The sequence below is a fragment of the Tenrec ecaudatus genome, chromosome 16 (genome assembly GCF_050624435.1).
Source record: "Tenrec ecaudatus isolate mTenEca1 chromosome 16, mTenEca1.hap1, whole genome shotgun sequence".
Classification (NCBI taxonomy): Eukaryota; Metazoa; Chordata; class Mammalia; order Afrosoricida; family Tenrecidae; genus Tenrec; species Tenrec ecaudatus.
In genome coordinates, this window is record NC_134545.1 from 84674667 (window position 1) to 84688906 (window position 14240).

General features: G+C 44.7%; 1 protein-coding gene across 1 annotated transcript in view; it reads left to right on the forward strand.

Annotated features, from left to right (window-relative positions):
- The window catches only part of LOC142428830 (cytochrome P450 2C23-like), a 39251-nt gene extending 25557 nt beyond the window's left edge, over positions 1-13694 (forward strand). Inside the window, exons 5-9 of the mRNA XM_075533712.1 lie at positions 27-203; positions 610-751; positions 1843-2030; positions 12086-12227; positions 13513-13694. Of these exons, the coding sequence (XP_075389827.1) occupies positions 27-203; positions 610-751; positions 1843-2030; positions 12086-12227; positions 13513-13694 (831 nt within the window). The remainder of the gene's footprint in view (positions 1-26; positions 204-609; positions 752-1842; positions 2031-12085; positions 12228-13512) is intronic.
- The last annotated feature ends 546 nt before the right edge of the window (positions 13695-14240 follow it).

A 14240-nucleotide genomic window follows, 5' to 3' on the forward strand; every position in this document is an offset into this window, starting at 1 on the left:
TCCCCTTTGTTTCTCCCCATTTTCAGTTGTATAATCTCTGGCCAAACCTTATAAAACATCTTCCTGGAGAGCACAGAGCATTCATAAAAAGAACTCAGGACATGAGGGATTTCATCCTGGAGAAAGTCAAGGAACATCAGGAGTCTCTGGATCCGAACAACCCTCGGGACTACATTGATTGTTTCCTGAACAAGATGGAGCAGGTACCCCCTGCGCTGTCATACCCAGGCCCCGTACCCGTCATTCCATGCAAGTACAGCACGCGGGCATAGTTACACCATGTAGGTAATGATGGATATTTTGGTATCTCATAGCGATAGCAGACGCTGCCCTCATGAATAATGTGCTGCTGGTTACGGCCACGTCGGCGCTGACTCGTGCCAGCCTGATGTCTGACAGAATGCGTTGCCTGGTTCTGGGCCATCACCACGAGGCTTGGGAAGCCATGCCTGTGGCTGTTGAGTCAATCCATCTCTCCCCTCTTAGCTGACCCCCTGCTTGACCAGACGTGCCTGTCCTTTCTCAGCATTGGTCTTCCCAACGACATGTCCAAAGTAAAGGAGTCACAGTCTCTTGAACTCATGTGGCCACGAACTCTTCCACTTTCAGGAGAAAGACAATCCGGCATCTGAATTTAACTTGAGGAACTTGGCAGCTTGTGGATCTAATTTGTTTGTGGCGGGAACAGAGACAACGAGTAGCACCCTGAGATTCGGCCTCCTGCTGCTAATGAAACACCCAGCAGTGGAAGGTACATCAAACTCCCTAAGAGCCATGGAAAGATGGGGTCAGGGCCCGGGAGGAGGAGAGGGAGACACTGGCCGGTATCTGCTGCCTGTAGAACACCAAGCAATGGGCCGTTCGTTGTGGGTTTACTTTTATAGATCAGAATCCCATCTGATGGCGTTGATGAGATGAAGCAGTCTCTTGAGCACACAACACTTTGAATGAAGCTTACAAATGGAGGGGTCTTCTGAATTCCATGCCTCATTTTTGAGACACAAAGCCAGAGAAGGAGCCCGAATTAGATGAGGACACTTCTCATTTTCTGCCTGCCGCTGCCTGACAGTGGCTCTTAACATATTATTTTACCTTGCGGGCCCATGTTTTCACACCTTGACAAGGGATCTGGCTCCCCAAGCACGATTTCTGGCGCCAATCACCCTTGAAATCCAAAGCTTTTCGAATTTATGTTCGTTCGATTTTCTCCAACATTACTCTCAGAGCTCAGACCCTCAGAAGCCAGTGTGTGTCGTGCATAAAAGAGACAGAACCTGCCAGCCCTCTGAAATGCGTAGGACAGAGTGTACGGCTGACAGAGAGAGGACTCCACCAGAGTGAGCGTTCAACATGGTCTCTCTGCAGGGGCTTGGCCAAGAATTGGGGACAAGCCAAGAGCTCTCCCGCTTGGCTGCTCACCTGTACATGAGAACAAACCTATTAAAGCCAAAAAATGCTCAAACCAGAAACAGCCAAACTCACTGCCATCAAGTCGGTGCCCCCTGAAAATGGCCCGTTAGAGCAGGGTCGGACAGCCCCTGGGAATTCCTGAGCCGGTAGCTCTTCACAGGAGGAGAAATCCCCACCTTTCTCCCGCGGAGCGGCTGGTGGTTTCGAACTGCTGGCCCTGTGGGTAGCAGCCCAGCATGTAACCACTGCACCACCACGGCTCCTATTGGCAGCCAGCTGGACAGTGAAGAGTCCCTCAGCAGCATGGCAGCGTGCTGGTTAGGAACTGCCTTTGGGACCCTTCTCCAGGCCCCTTTCTGGGGGCGGGCAAAGCCTTTCTGGGTCTCCAGGGAACAGACCCCTGAGCGGCATTTTCGATTTATGTCTCTGCAGCCAAAGTGCATGAAGAAATTGACCGGGTGATTGGCCACAAGCAAAGCCCCTGCACGATGGACAGGACGAAGCTACCCTACACGGAGGCTGTGTTGCACGAGATACAAAGATTCATCACCCTCCTTCCCTGTAATCTGCCCCACTCCGTGACCAAGGACACGGAATTCAGGACATACTTCATCCCTAAGGTCAGACCAGCCTGGCAGAGCCGGCGGGGTGGGAGGGACTCTGTGGGACCTGGAAGGGTCTGTGGGACGTGTCATTCCTGGGTCAGAGAGACTGGTGACTGAGTCACAGGAAGAGCAGAGGGCAGCGTTACAGAATCTGAGCTTGAAAGCTTTCACTGTGACCATTGACCCTGGTACAACCCCTTCCCTCTGCGGGTCCTTCTCTGTCTTTGTAGAATCCAGGAGGCTGGCCCAGGGCTTCCAAGGCTCCTTGCTCTGCTCATATCAAATGTGTCAATGTCAAATGAGCAACGATTTGGGTGAATAAGTCTCTTGGAACCTGAAATCTGAGCCAAGCAACACACAGACAGACAGGGACAGGGAAGGATGGGACATGTGCCTCCACTTGAGCCCAGTCTGCCTCGCCTTCCTTTATTTGGACCTCTCTCCTCCCAGGACGATTGGAGGGAGCGCTACCCCGGGAAGTCCCTATGGATAGAACACTAGCCTGTGTGCATCCAGGGGAAGCCATCAGGCTTGTGTAGTGAGTAAGAGCTTGGATTTGACCTTTCCCCTCTTTCCGAACATAAAAGAGGCATAAAAGATGTCAACCCCGTCTGAAAATGCTACTATACTCCCAAAGGTCAGTAGAGAAGTCTTTTAACACATCTCACTGTCACTGAGTCAGTGCTGACTCAAGGCGACCCTCTTGGGTTTCTGAGATTGTAATTGTTTTTTTTATTTATTTTTGTATTGTAATTGTTTATGGGAGTCGAAAGCCCCGTCTTTCTCCCTCAGACCTGCTAGTGGTTTCGAACTGCTGACCATGTGGATCACAGTCCAACGCATCACCACTACACCAACAAGGATCCCTTGAACACTTTAGGTCCCCAACACAACAGAACAGCACACTGCCATCCAGTCTATTCTGACTCGTGGCAGCCCTACAGGACAGGGTAGAATGGCCCCCTGGTGGTTTTCTGAGACTGCAACTCTTTATGGGATTAGAAAGCCTCGTCTTTCTCCTATAGAGTGGCTGGTACTTTCGAACTGCCCACCTGGTAGTTAGCAGCTGAATGTGCAACCACTATGCCTCCAGGGCTCTTCCACCTAAGGCCTAGCTTTACATTAAAAAGCACCATCCAGTTAGCATGGTATTATATATTACAACAGGAACACCAGAATGATTCGACATCATGCGAGCCAGTCAGTATAGAAAATGCACTTGATAATGTTCAGCCTTCACTCTTGATATTTTAACCTTCAATGGACCAGGAATAGATGAATGTCTATTTAATTAGAGAAAATAGATCTCTCAAGCAAATGTCCCAATTATTTCATTAATAAAAGACTAGAACCATTCTCCTTAATAACAGAAATAAGACAAGCCCATCCATTACCATTATTATTCACTATGAACCAGAAAATAGAAAGCAACAAGAGACATAAAATGATTTAAAGGTGGCCGACTTGCAGGTCATAAAATAGCACTTGGAAAACGCAAGAGAATTAAAAGAAATGCCATTGCAAAAATGATGATAATAATTGGGTACCAATCATGTTTGCAAAAAAACGATGGTTACTCTCTAAAATACAAAATCATTTAAAAGAGATAATGAAAGTTTTTCATGACTCAAAACAACAAAGAAGGTAAAACACTTAGGAACAAACAAGTGATTCACGAGATTGATTTAAAGAAAGAAAACTTTAAACTTTTACTAAGAGATAACAAACATTATAAATAAGTCAATCTATGTATATAATGAGATCTAAATCCAAATATCAACCCGATATTTTTCCTTAGTACTAGACGAACAGATCCCAAATCTGATATGGAACACTGAGAAATAAAGAATCTCAGGAGTAGTTCCTGCCAAACATTGAAACATACTCTAAAGCCATAGTCAAATTAAGGCAGTGACATACAGCTCCTTGGATAGGCAGATCAATGATGACGGGCCTAAGAAACAAAGCTACATACACATGGGATCATAGGACATGATAAAGATGTCCTTTTTCCTTTTACCCAGGAGGGGAAATCTGAATTATTCGGTAAGCACCAAAGCAGTTACCCTCAAGGCCACCCCACTTGGCCGGTATCTTTTGAAGCTGAGCACCAAGCCTTTCTTCTGAGGTACCGGGGACAGACGCCAGTCTTCATGCAAGAGCCCAGTGTTGTCACTGTTTACACCTTGCTGGGACTCGATTACTTAAGAGATATTGGCAAACTCCCAGTGGAGCTGGAAATAAATACAGGCAAACCTACATAAGTAAGCCAGAACATGCATGAGGGAGAAAATTGTAAGAAAATGAAGAATAATTCCCACTCACACATAGAAGTGTTCAAATGCACCCTGGGAAAGACTGAAAACTTCTGACACCTGAAAACACAAGCCCCCACCCCCACCCCACGGAGTGCCGGCTCTCACAGCTTCACAAAGGGACAGAACCCTCTTCCTAGCTTACAGGTGACTCAGATGTGCGCATGCTGAATCTTAAACTATAAACGTACTGAGTTAAAGGGAAATATGTTGTGTTGTTGTTGAGACTGTCAGAAGACAAAAGCCTTCCTGACATTGACCAAAGGAGGGCAGAGGTGGGAGTGGACAAGAGATGACCAATTTAAGAACGGATAAATTTAATTACATGCACATAAGACAAAAATCTACCCAAAGACACAAGGTCAAAAGATAACTGGCAAATTGAGGGGAAATGCCATGTAATGCACAAGAGCCAAGGACTCGGGGCAGAGGAACCAGATGAGCATCTAAAGCCACTGCTGTGTGCCACCGAGATGCTGCCAGCTCATGGTGACCCAGGCACTGTTGGCATGAGCAAAACCCAACCCCCAACACTGAAAGTACAAAGGCCAGAATGTGAAAATTCGATGAAAGAATTACAAACAGCTTTTAAGTGTGTGGAAATGAGAGATTGCAATGAATGAAATGAAACAAAGTGTATAAATTGTGTCGTCTCCAAGGAGGGAATCTTGAAATAAAATCATTGTATTGGAGGCTCGTACAACTCTTATCACAATCCATCAAGGCATCCATTGTGTCAAGCACATGTATACATTTGTTGCCCTCATCATTCTCAAAACATTTGTGTTCTGCTTGAGCCCTTGGTATCAGCTCCTGGTGTTTCCCCTCTCTCCCTCTTCTCGCCTCCCTCATAAGCCCTTGATAATTTATAAATTACTACTATTTTGTCACATCTTACACTGTCTGACGTCTCCCTTTACCCACTTTTCTGTTGTCCGTCCCCCAGGGAAGGGATTCTACGTAGATCCTTGTAATCAGTTCCCCCTTTCCACCTCACCCTCCCTCCACCTTCCCAGTATCGCCACTCTCATCACTGGTCCTGAAGGGATCAGTTGTCCTGGATTCCCCGTGTTTCCAGTTCCTAGCTGTACCAATGTACATCCTCTGGTCTAGCCAGATTTATAAGGTAGAATTTGAGATCATGATAGTGTTGGGGGAGGATTTAAGAACTAGAAGAAAGTTGTGTGTTCCATTGTTGCTACACTGCACCCTGACTGGCTCGTCGCCTCCCTGCAAACCTTCTGTCGGGGGGTGTCCAGTTGCCTACAGATGAGCTTTGCGTCCCCAATCTGCACTGCCTCTCATTCACACTGATATGATTGTGTGTTCTTTGATGCCTGATCCCTGATCCCTTCGACACCCATGATCACACAGGCTGGTGTGCTGCTTCCATGTGGGCTTTGTTGCTTCTGAGCTAGATGGCCGCTTGTTTACCTTCAAGCCTTTAGGACCCCAGACACTATATCTTTTGATAGCCAGGCACCTTCAGCTTTCTTCACCACATTTGCTTATGCACCTGCTTTGTCTTCAGTGATTGTGTCCAAAGGTGAGAATCATGGAATGCCAATTTAATAGAACAAAGTGTTCTTGCCTTGAGGGAGTACTCAAGTATAGACCCAATGTCCGTCTGCTACCTTAACTAAACCTAGAAATATATTCACATAGATCTATTTCCCTATCATCATGTAAATATAGTCACATATGTACATGCCTGTATTTAGACCTCTATAAATGCCCTTTGCCTCCTAGTGCTTTCCTCTATTTCCTTTGACTTTCCTCTTGTCCCACTATCATGCTCAGCCTTCATTTGGGTTTCAGTGAATCCTCTCAGTTACATTGTCATTGATCAATCCCTATCAGGCCTCTTACACCCTCCTTCCCACTACTTTTAGATCACTTGTTATTCCCTTGTCCTTGGTTTTGTTAACACCACTTCCATTTTCCAACCTCCCCCTTTCCCATGTCCTGCTGGAACCATCAGACCCTTTGTTTTCTCCTCCAGACTGTTCATCCACCTATCTTATCTACATAGACCTGCAGAGTTAATAATATCCACAGAAAACAAGACAGAGCAAAACAAAGCAACAAAAGAAAACTAAAAAACCAATGACAAAAAAGAGAAAAGCCTGTAAAGAGTTCAGTCTGTTTGTTGACCTTTAGGAGTGTTTTCCAGTAGAGTCTGATGGGATGCTACACCCTCATCTGGGGACTTCCTTGCTCTGTTCCCCTTGCTGTTCTGTTGCATGCCCTTAGTGTTTTGCCTCCGTGGGGATGGGGTCAGATCAGGCACAATTCCGACACTGTGACTCCAGTGTTGTCCCCTGTAGGGCTATGGGTCAGTGAGGGATGTCATGTCTCCTAGTGGGGTCAGCCATATGGCCCTCTTTGTGCATTGGCTGCTCTGAGCAGGGATATCGTCCTCAAGGCTTGGTGGGCCAGGGTGTGCTCCACTCTCTCTTCCTCCCCCTTCCTTTACTGCTTGTGCTCTGATCATACATGTCCCTCTCCCTGCGCTGTAGCTTCAGTGCTGTCCTCTGAAGTGAATTCTTCTTGGGGGATGGGTGGGTGTCCATGTAGTTGGGATTGGGGCCAGGTCCTCAGACCTCTCTATGGGTTCCCTGCTTCATGCCAGTATGTTTCATTCACATCTCGGACCACCGGGTTGAAGTCTGGTCCCTCTTTCCCTGTGGAAATATAAGCAATACCCTCCCCTTGGATGGATCAGTGCCCTGTTCTACCAGCTACCCAATTCTCTCTTTTTTTTTTCCTTTGTCCCCTTTCCTTTTTAGTTGGCTACAATATGCACCCATGGATTTGGTCTGGTCCCTGCCATACTACCTGGACCTTACCCCAGGAATGCTTGTATACAGTAGCTTTTTCCCTATGCCCCTTTTGCATTTCTTTTTTAAGCTTACCTCAGTGGACTCATGTTGTACTTGTCTTTTTATGCTTGGCTTACTTCAGTTAGCATAATTTCCTCCAGTTCCTCCCATGGAGTGACGTACTTCATGCATTCATCACTGCTTTTTAGAGATGCGTAGTACTCCATTGTATGTATGTACCACAGTTTAATCCTTTCATCTGCTGATGGGAATTTGGGTTGCTTCCAACTCCTTCCAATTGTGAACTGTACCGCGATGAACATTGGGGCACAGATGTCTGGCCATGGTTTGTTTCTTGCCTCTTCTGAGCATATGGCCAGAAGGCGGATTGCTGGGTTGTGTGGTAGCTCAAATTCTATCCATTTTTTATACAGCCAAATCATGTCCATAGTGGCTATACATACGAACAGGTCCACCAGCAGTGAGTGACAGTTCCTATCTCACCACAACCTTTCCAACACTTGTTGCTTTCTGATTTTTTTGAATAGGGTTTCTAACTCACAGCCTTCAAGTAGATTCTGACTCATGGCAACCTTATTGGACAGTGTAGAACTGTCCCTGTGAGTTTCCAAGACTTTAAGTCTTTATGGGTATAGAAAAGGGAAAGAAATTCATTTTTACTCTATAGTCATTTGTACCTTTTTCACTTTTTATATAAAGTATTCATGCATTTGTCAAGGATTTCATCTTGTTTGGATCCACAATTAGTCCACAATCAATGCTCATGGGAACACCACTCAAGAGATCAAATGATACAGTATATTGGGTCAATCTTCTGCACCTGCTTTAAAGCAGTGGCTCTCAATCTTCCTAATGCCCCACCCTTTAATACAGTTCCTCATGTTGTGGTGACCCCAACCATAAAATCATTTTTGTTGCTACTTCATCACTGTCATTTTGCTACAGTTATGAATTGGGCAACCCCTGTGAAAGGGTCATTTGACCCCCAAAGGGTGGCGGCCCACAGGTTGAGAACCGCTGCTTTAGAGTGTTGAAAAGCAGAGATGTCACTTTGAGGACTCATGTGCACCTGACCCAAAAGCCATGGTGTTTTCAACTGCTTCAGATGCATATTACAATTGTCCATTATCTATGGAACACTAGAAAAAACAAAACCCTGCTACCTTTGGATGATGGTGCGATGAAGGACATTGAAAGCTCCATGGGACCTATGGGAAACTGTTTTCAACAAGAAGATGGCCCTAGGTCATGACCCCTGTTCCTCTGGTGGATATCTGTATGTTGATGTTTTTTCTTTGTCTTTTTTTTTTTTGCTTTGGTTTGGTTTTTCTCTTTACTTATGATTGTTATTATTTTGTTTTTGTTTTTGGTGTTGATCTATACAAGAAAGCAGGATGGGCAGTCTTAAGGAGACAGTGGCTGGACCAACAGTTCTTGAGGGGCATGGGAGGGGAGAAGGGGGCAGGGAGGTGAGTGGGGAGCCCACAATTACAGGTCCAGGGGAATAGTAAGAGTTCTAAAATGAACGGTGAGGAGGGTGTGGCTTTTGGGGGGCATGTCTGTCAATCAAATTGTATCTGAGAAGAATTGCTTAGAGGTGAGCAACATACAAGCATAATAGTAGGGTGGGAGGAAAAAATCAAAACTGAATATATATGTGTATATGTGCATTTATGTATAAACATATATGTGTGTATGTACATATGTAAATGCAACAAGGAAACAGATGGACTTTGGACCTCTACTTAAATCTTACCTCTGTACAAGAATAGTTTGTTGTAATAATGTGGTAATGTATGATCTTCACCTTCCTAACATGATCACTGAAGACCAAATGGGTGCATAAGCAATTGTGGTGAAGAAAGCTTATGGTGCCTGGCTATCAAAAGCTATAGTGTCTGGGGTCTTAGAGGCTTGGGGTTAAACAAGTAGCCATCTAGTAGGGAAGTAATGAAGCCCACATGGAGGAAGCACACCAACCTGTGTGATCATGAGGTATTGATGGGAAGAGGTATCACAAGTTCAAAAAACATACATCCAAATGAATATGAAGGGAACTGGACATGGTGGAGACTCAAAGTCCACCAGCAAGAAAATTGGACAGTCCCTCTTAGAAGGGCCTCACAGAACAGAGGATAAATCCAGGATGCAGTGTGACACTGAGGAGCCACACAATTATCCCCTAGTTCTTTAAGATTCCTGCTTCATTCCTGGGTTTCGGCACACACACATACAAAATGTTTCCGGGACGTGACTCAGTGGATTCCAACGGAGTCAAAACTCCAAGTCTCTCTGTCCCTCCTGAGTCCAGGAAGAAAAGAAATTCCCCCCGAAGTAAGCTTTGAGGATTTGAGGCAAGAATAAAATCGAGCTCTTTGTAAGGGAGGCAGCAATGACGAGAAAGACCACAGGACACCGTGCGAGTTGCAAACTCCACTTCCTCTCCAGCAGTTGATTATTACCCATGACCATGGACAGCTTCATGTGTTACATGGCTGGAGAAAAGAATCCACTCAGCCTATGGAAATGTGCTCAGAGCGATCACACCCGACTTGGAGGGCATCGGTCTACACAGTCGAGAACTGAGGCCGTCCACGAACACTTTATCACACAGATGACACGGTTCACAAAACAAAGACAGTTGGCGGTTTCCTTGAGGTCACCTGTGGACGGGTGAGGAATGCAGACTGGGCTTCTACTGGGCGATGCGCTTAAAGGGGCAGCATCATACAGTAGTTGATTTTAGGAATGACGTACAGGGATTCTTCATCATATGCTATAGTTTTCATTGGGTTCATAATGCATCCCTGGTGGAAGTTGACACAGATTTATTTTTGTTGTTGCTATTTATTTATTTTAGCGCTAGGTTAGGGTTAGTGCTCAGCTTTGGGCTTGGTTTAGCTTTAAGTCTGGGTTAGGGCTAAAGTGATAACACCTGGTTTAAGGATTTACAGTTAAGGGCTAGAGCTAGCGTTAGGGTTGACACAGCTATAAGGAGACATCTCAAGAGCGTGTGAGGATTCCTTGTGGCACCAGGGGCTCATTTCATGAAGCAAACATTAATATAAATGTTTAAGTGGTCTAGGAAAGTTCATATCAGGCTAGCCTCAAGATCCTTACTTGTATTACAGTTTTGTCACAAAGAAATATTCCTCTCATACAACCACTGAAAACAAATGTGTTTATAATCAAATGTGATGAAGAAAGCTAATGGTGCTCGGCTATCAAAAGATAGCATCTGGGGTCTTAAAGGCTTGAAGATAAACAAGTGGGCATCTAGCTGAGAAGCCAAAGCCCACATGGAAGAAGAAAACTAGCCTGTCTGACCACAAGGTGCAGAAGGGACCAGTTATCAGACATCAAAGAGCTAAAAACCATATCAGTGGGTGCCCACCTCCCTGATACTATATATGAAGACAAACATGTGCATAAGCAAATGTGAAGAAAGCTGATGGTGCTAAGCTATCAAAAAATATAGCGTCTTGGGTCTTAAAGGTTCAAAGATACACAAGTGACCATCTAGCTCAGAAGCAACAAAGCCCACATGGAAGAAACACACCAGCCTGTGTGACCACGAGCTGTCGAAGGGATCAGGTATCAAGCATCAAAAAAACATATCATTGAAAAGGTGGGTGAGTTCAGAGTGGAGACTCAAAGCTCAATGGTAGTCAACGGACACCCCTTACTGAAGGATTGTTGGGAGGAGATGAACCAGGCAGGATGCAGGGTAGCAACAATGAAACACATAACTTTCCTCTAGTTCTTAAATGCTTCCTCCCCCCAACTCTCATGATCCCAATTCTACCTTACAAATCTGGCTAGACCAGAGGATGTACATTGGTACAGATAGCAACTGGAAACACAGGGAATCCAGGACAGATGACACCTCCAGGACCAGTGGTGAGCGTGGCGATGCCTGGAGGGTGGAGAGAATGTGGGGTAGAAAGGGGGAACTGATTACAAGAATCTACGTATAGCCTCCTCCTTGGGCGAGGGACAGCAGAGGAGGCGGGGGGAGACATTGGACAGTGTAATATATGACAAAATAATAATAATATATGAATGATGAAGGGTTCATGAGGTAGGGGGGAGTAGGGAGGGAGGGGGGAAAATGAGCAGCAGATATTAAGGGCTCAAGTAGAAGGCAAATGTTTTGAGAATGATGATGTCAACAAATGTACATATGTTCTTGACACAACGGATGTATGCATGGATTGTGATAAGAATTGTACGAGCCCCCAATAAAATGATTAAAAAAAAAAGAAATATTCCTCCCATCGACTTTGTACAAAAGACAGCTCTGCCAAAATGTCCTCCCCCAGAGCGTATTTCCATAAGGCCTTAACTTAACCAGAGGAGAAACCTCTTTCTCAGGTTTATGGCACTTAGCACTTAATGCACTCTCAGGAGCTTGTAAGGAGAATATATACACGGTCCCAGAGAGGCAGTTGGATAAGCGTCATTCCTACTACTTCAGTAGAGTAGATCCTAACTATATAGCATTTGTGTGACTGGGATTTTTATGGGAGCAGATAGTCTTTCTCAGGCAGGGTGCCTAGTGAGTTCAAACCATGGCCTTTAGGTTGACGGTCCACCCCTTGCCCAACAGGGACACCATGGAATCTTAGAGATTCAGCAAAGACTGACTTAAATTCAATCACACCATTTTGATCAAAAAAGTTTACTAATTTTTCTTTTATAACAGAATGGTTTTTATTATTAGGTAAGATCATGTATAAAATGTATACAATAGTGTCTATAAAGTAAGCTATAACTCAAGACAGTGAGTCACCAGAAAAGTTTGAAAGAACTCACCCATCCTATACCTACTATGTTAAGAATCTTAAGCTTGTCTCTGAATCAAGGATAAGTAAAATCAAATACCTGTCCATTCTGCATTTCTTGCTTCTAGGGCACTACTATATTTCCGGTACTGTCTTCAGTCTTGTTTGATGACAAGGAGTTTTCTAATCCGGAGAAGTTTGACCCGAACCATTTTTTGGATAAAAACGGCAACTTCATGAAATCAGACTACTTTGTGCCCTTTTCCCTTGGTAAGTACAAATAACCCCCCACACCATACATGGACCCTGTGGACCATTTCTAGATCACTGAATTCATTACATCTCATTGGATGATTGCAAAGTCAATCATTTCAAACTCTTGTCATCCAAACTTAGATAGAGCCATTTAAGTCTCTAACCAATAAAACCACTCACTGTCATCGAGTCAATACTGACCCATGGAGACTCTATTGGACAAACTAGAACTGCCCCTGTGGGTTTCAGACATTGAAACTCTTCACAGGAGCAGAAAACCTCAGCCTTTCCCCAAGGCAAGACTGCTGAGTTCATAACCACTGTGCCCCTCCATCCAATGGGATCAGATAAATGACCCAGGGACTAGGTTGTGGTTTGGCAATTGAACAGAATGACAGTTTAACAAATAACAAGTCAATCCAATGGAGAGGGTACGTATTACCAGATGACCAAGGGAACTGCCATTGCAAACTTTATTGACCTTTTTTTGTAAAATCGTCTTTCTTACCCAAAACAGAGTGGCTAACTGTGTGAGTTTTCTGTTTCTTAGACCTCGAGGCCATGGAGGGGACCTTGGTCACCTCATCTTCTTTCTTTCTCTCTACACTTCAGAGCCCCACATACCCCTGCTGCCTCTGGACCAGAGCTGAGTAGCTCCTTGTCGCTATCGCCATGTCAACCAATTTAGGATTGGTGGCACACAATCTTTCCCCTTGTTATTCTTTGTGCCCTGTTGATGATTCCCCCCCCCACACCTTAATCCTCTTATTTAGAGCTACAGAAATTATAACCATACAACAAAAAAATAATGGAAGATGCAGAAGAGAGAGAGAGAAGAAAGTTCTGCCCTCTCACCTTATGGAGATAAACATTATTTTACTATGTATACTTCAAGTAATTATTCCTGCATACAACAGATGTATATTATAGAAGCAAATGTAGTCCTGATCTATTTGATAAAGTGCTTTTATTAATATGCCATGACTAAACAACTGTCCGTTGTAAACATATTCTTTCAGAAATGGATGCATAATTTCTTACATCCATCCATGGATGTCGGGCTTCACCTAATTCATTAATATCATACACAATGGATGCAACTGACATCCTCACACGAATTTCCATTTCTTGCAGAGAAGTTCTCAGAAGGGGAATCACTGGATGAAGTTGTGTAAACTTCTTTAGAGGGTTTCAATTTGTGATGCTTTACCGGTTAACTGTCCTCTAGCAGATGTGGGGTTCTGGGTAGGTCCTCAATGGTGTTACGTAAGCGAGCTGACGAGGTGCTTCCTCTTTCCAGGGAAACGAGCTTGTGTCGGAGAGAGCCTGGCCCGCATGGAGCTCTTCCTCTTCCTCACCGCCATCCTGCAGAGCTTTTCCTTGAAGCCCGTCACTGCGCCTCAGGACCTGCCCCTCAAGCCTCTTACTAGTGGGATCATCAATTCCCCACCACCTTTCAAGTTATGCCTCGTTCCGAGATAAGACAGAAACTCTTATCCATTCATCATCTGCACTGGGAATCAATGTTCTTCCCTCTACTGGAAATTCATTTCATGTCGATCTCTTCCTTTCAAATGCCACTTAGGCTAGAAACACTATGCACTAAAAAGTTGATGGACATTTGGTGAAATCTACAAATCCTTTGACAAAAGTGACTGGATTCTGTGAAGTGCAAGGTACACCATGGCCTCTGAAGCCAGCTCTGATCCAATCAGACCAGTCTGATAGATGGCCTGGATCATGGGCAATCAACAAACAGTAGCGCCTTTACCATTTCTTGCTAAGGAGCCCTGGCAGTCATTGGGCTGCTCTCTATAAGCTCGGTGGGTCAAACCCATCAGCTGCTCCATGGGAGGAAAATGAGGCTGTCTATTCCCATAAATATTTCCAGCTTCAGAAACTAGGGAGCAGTTCTATTCCATTCTTTCCAGGATCACTGCAATTCAGAGTTCACTAAGTGGGTTGGGTTTCACTATTTTGGTGCTTTTAGATATAATGGTAATTTCTAGTTTGTTGGTTTGGTTTTAA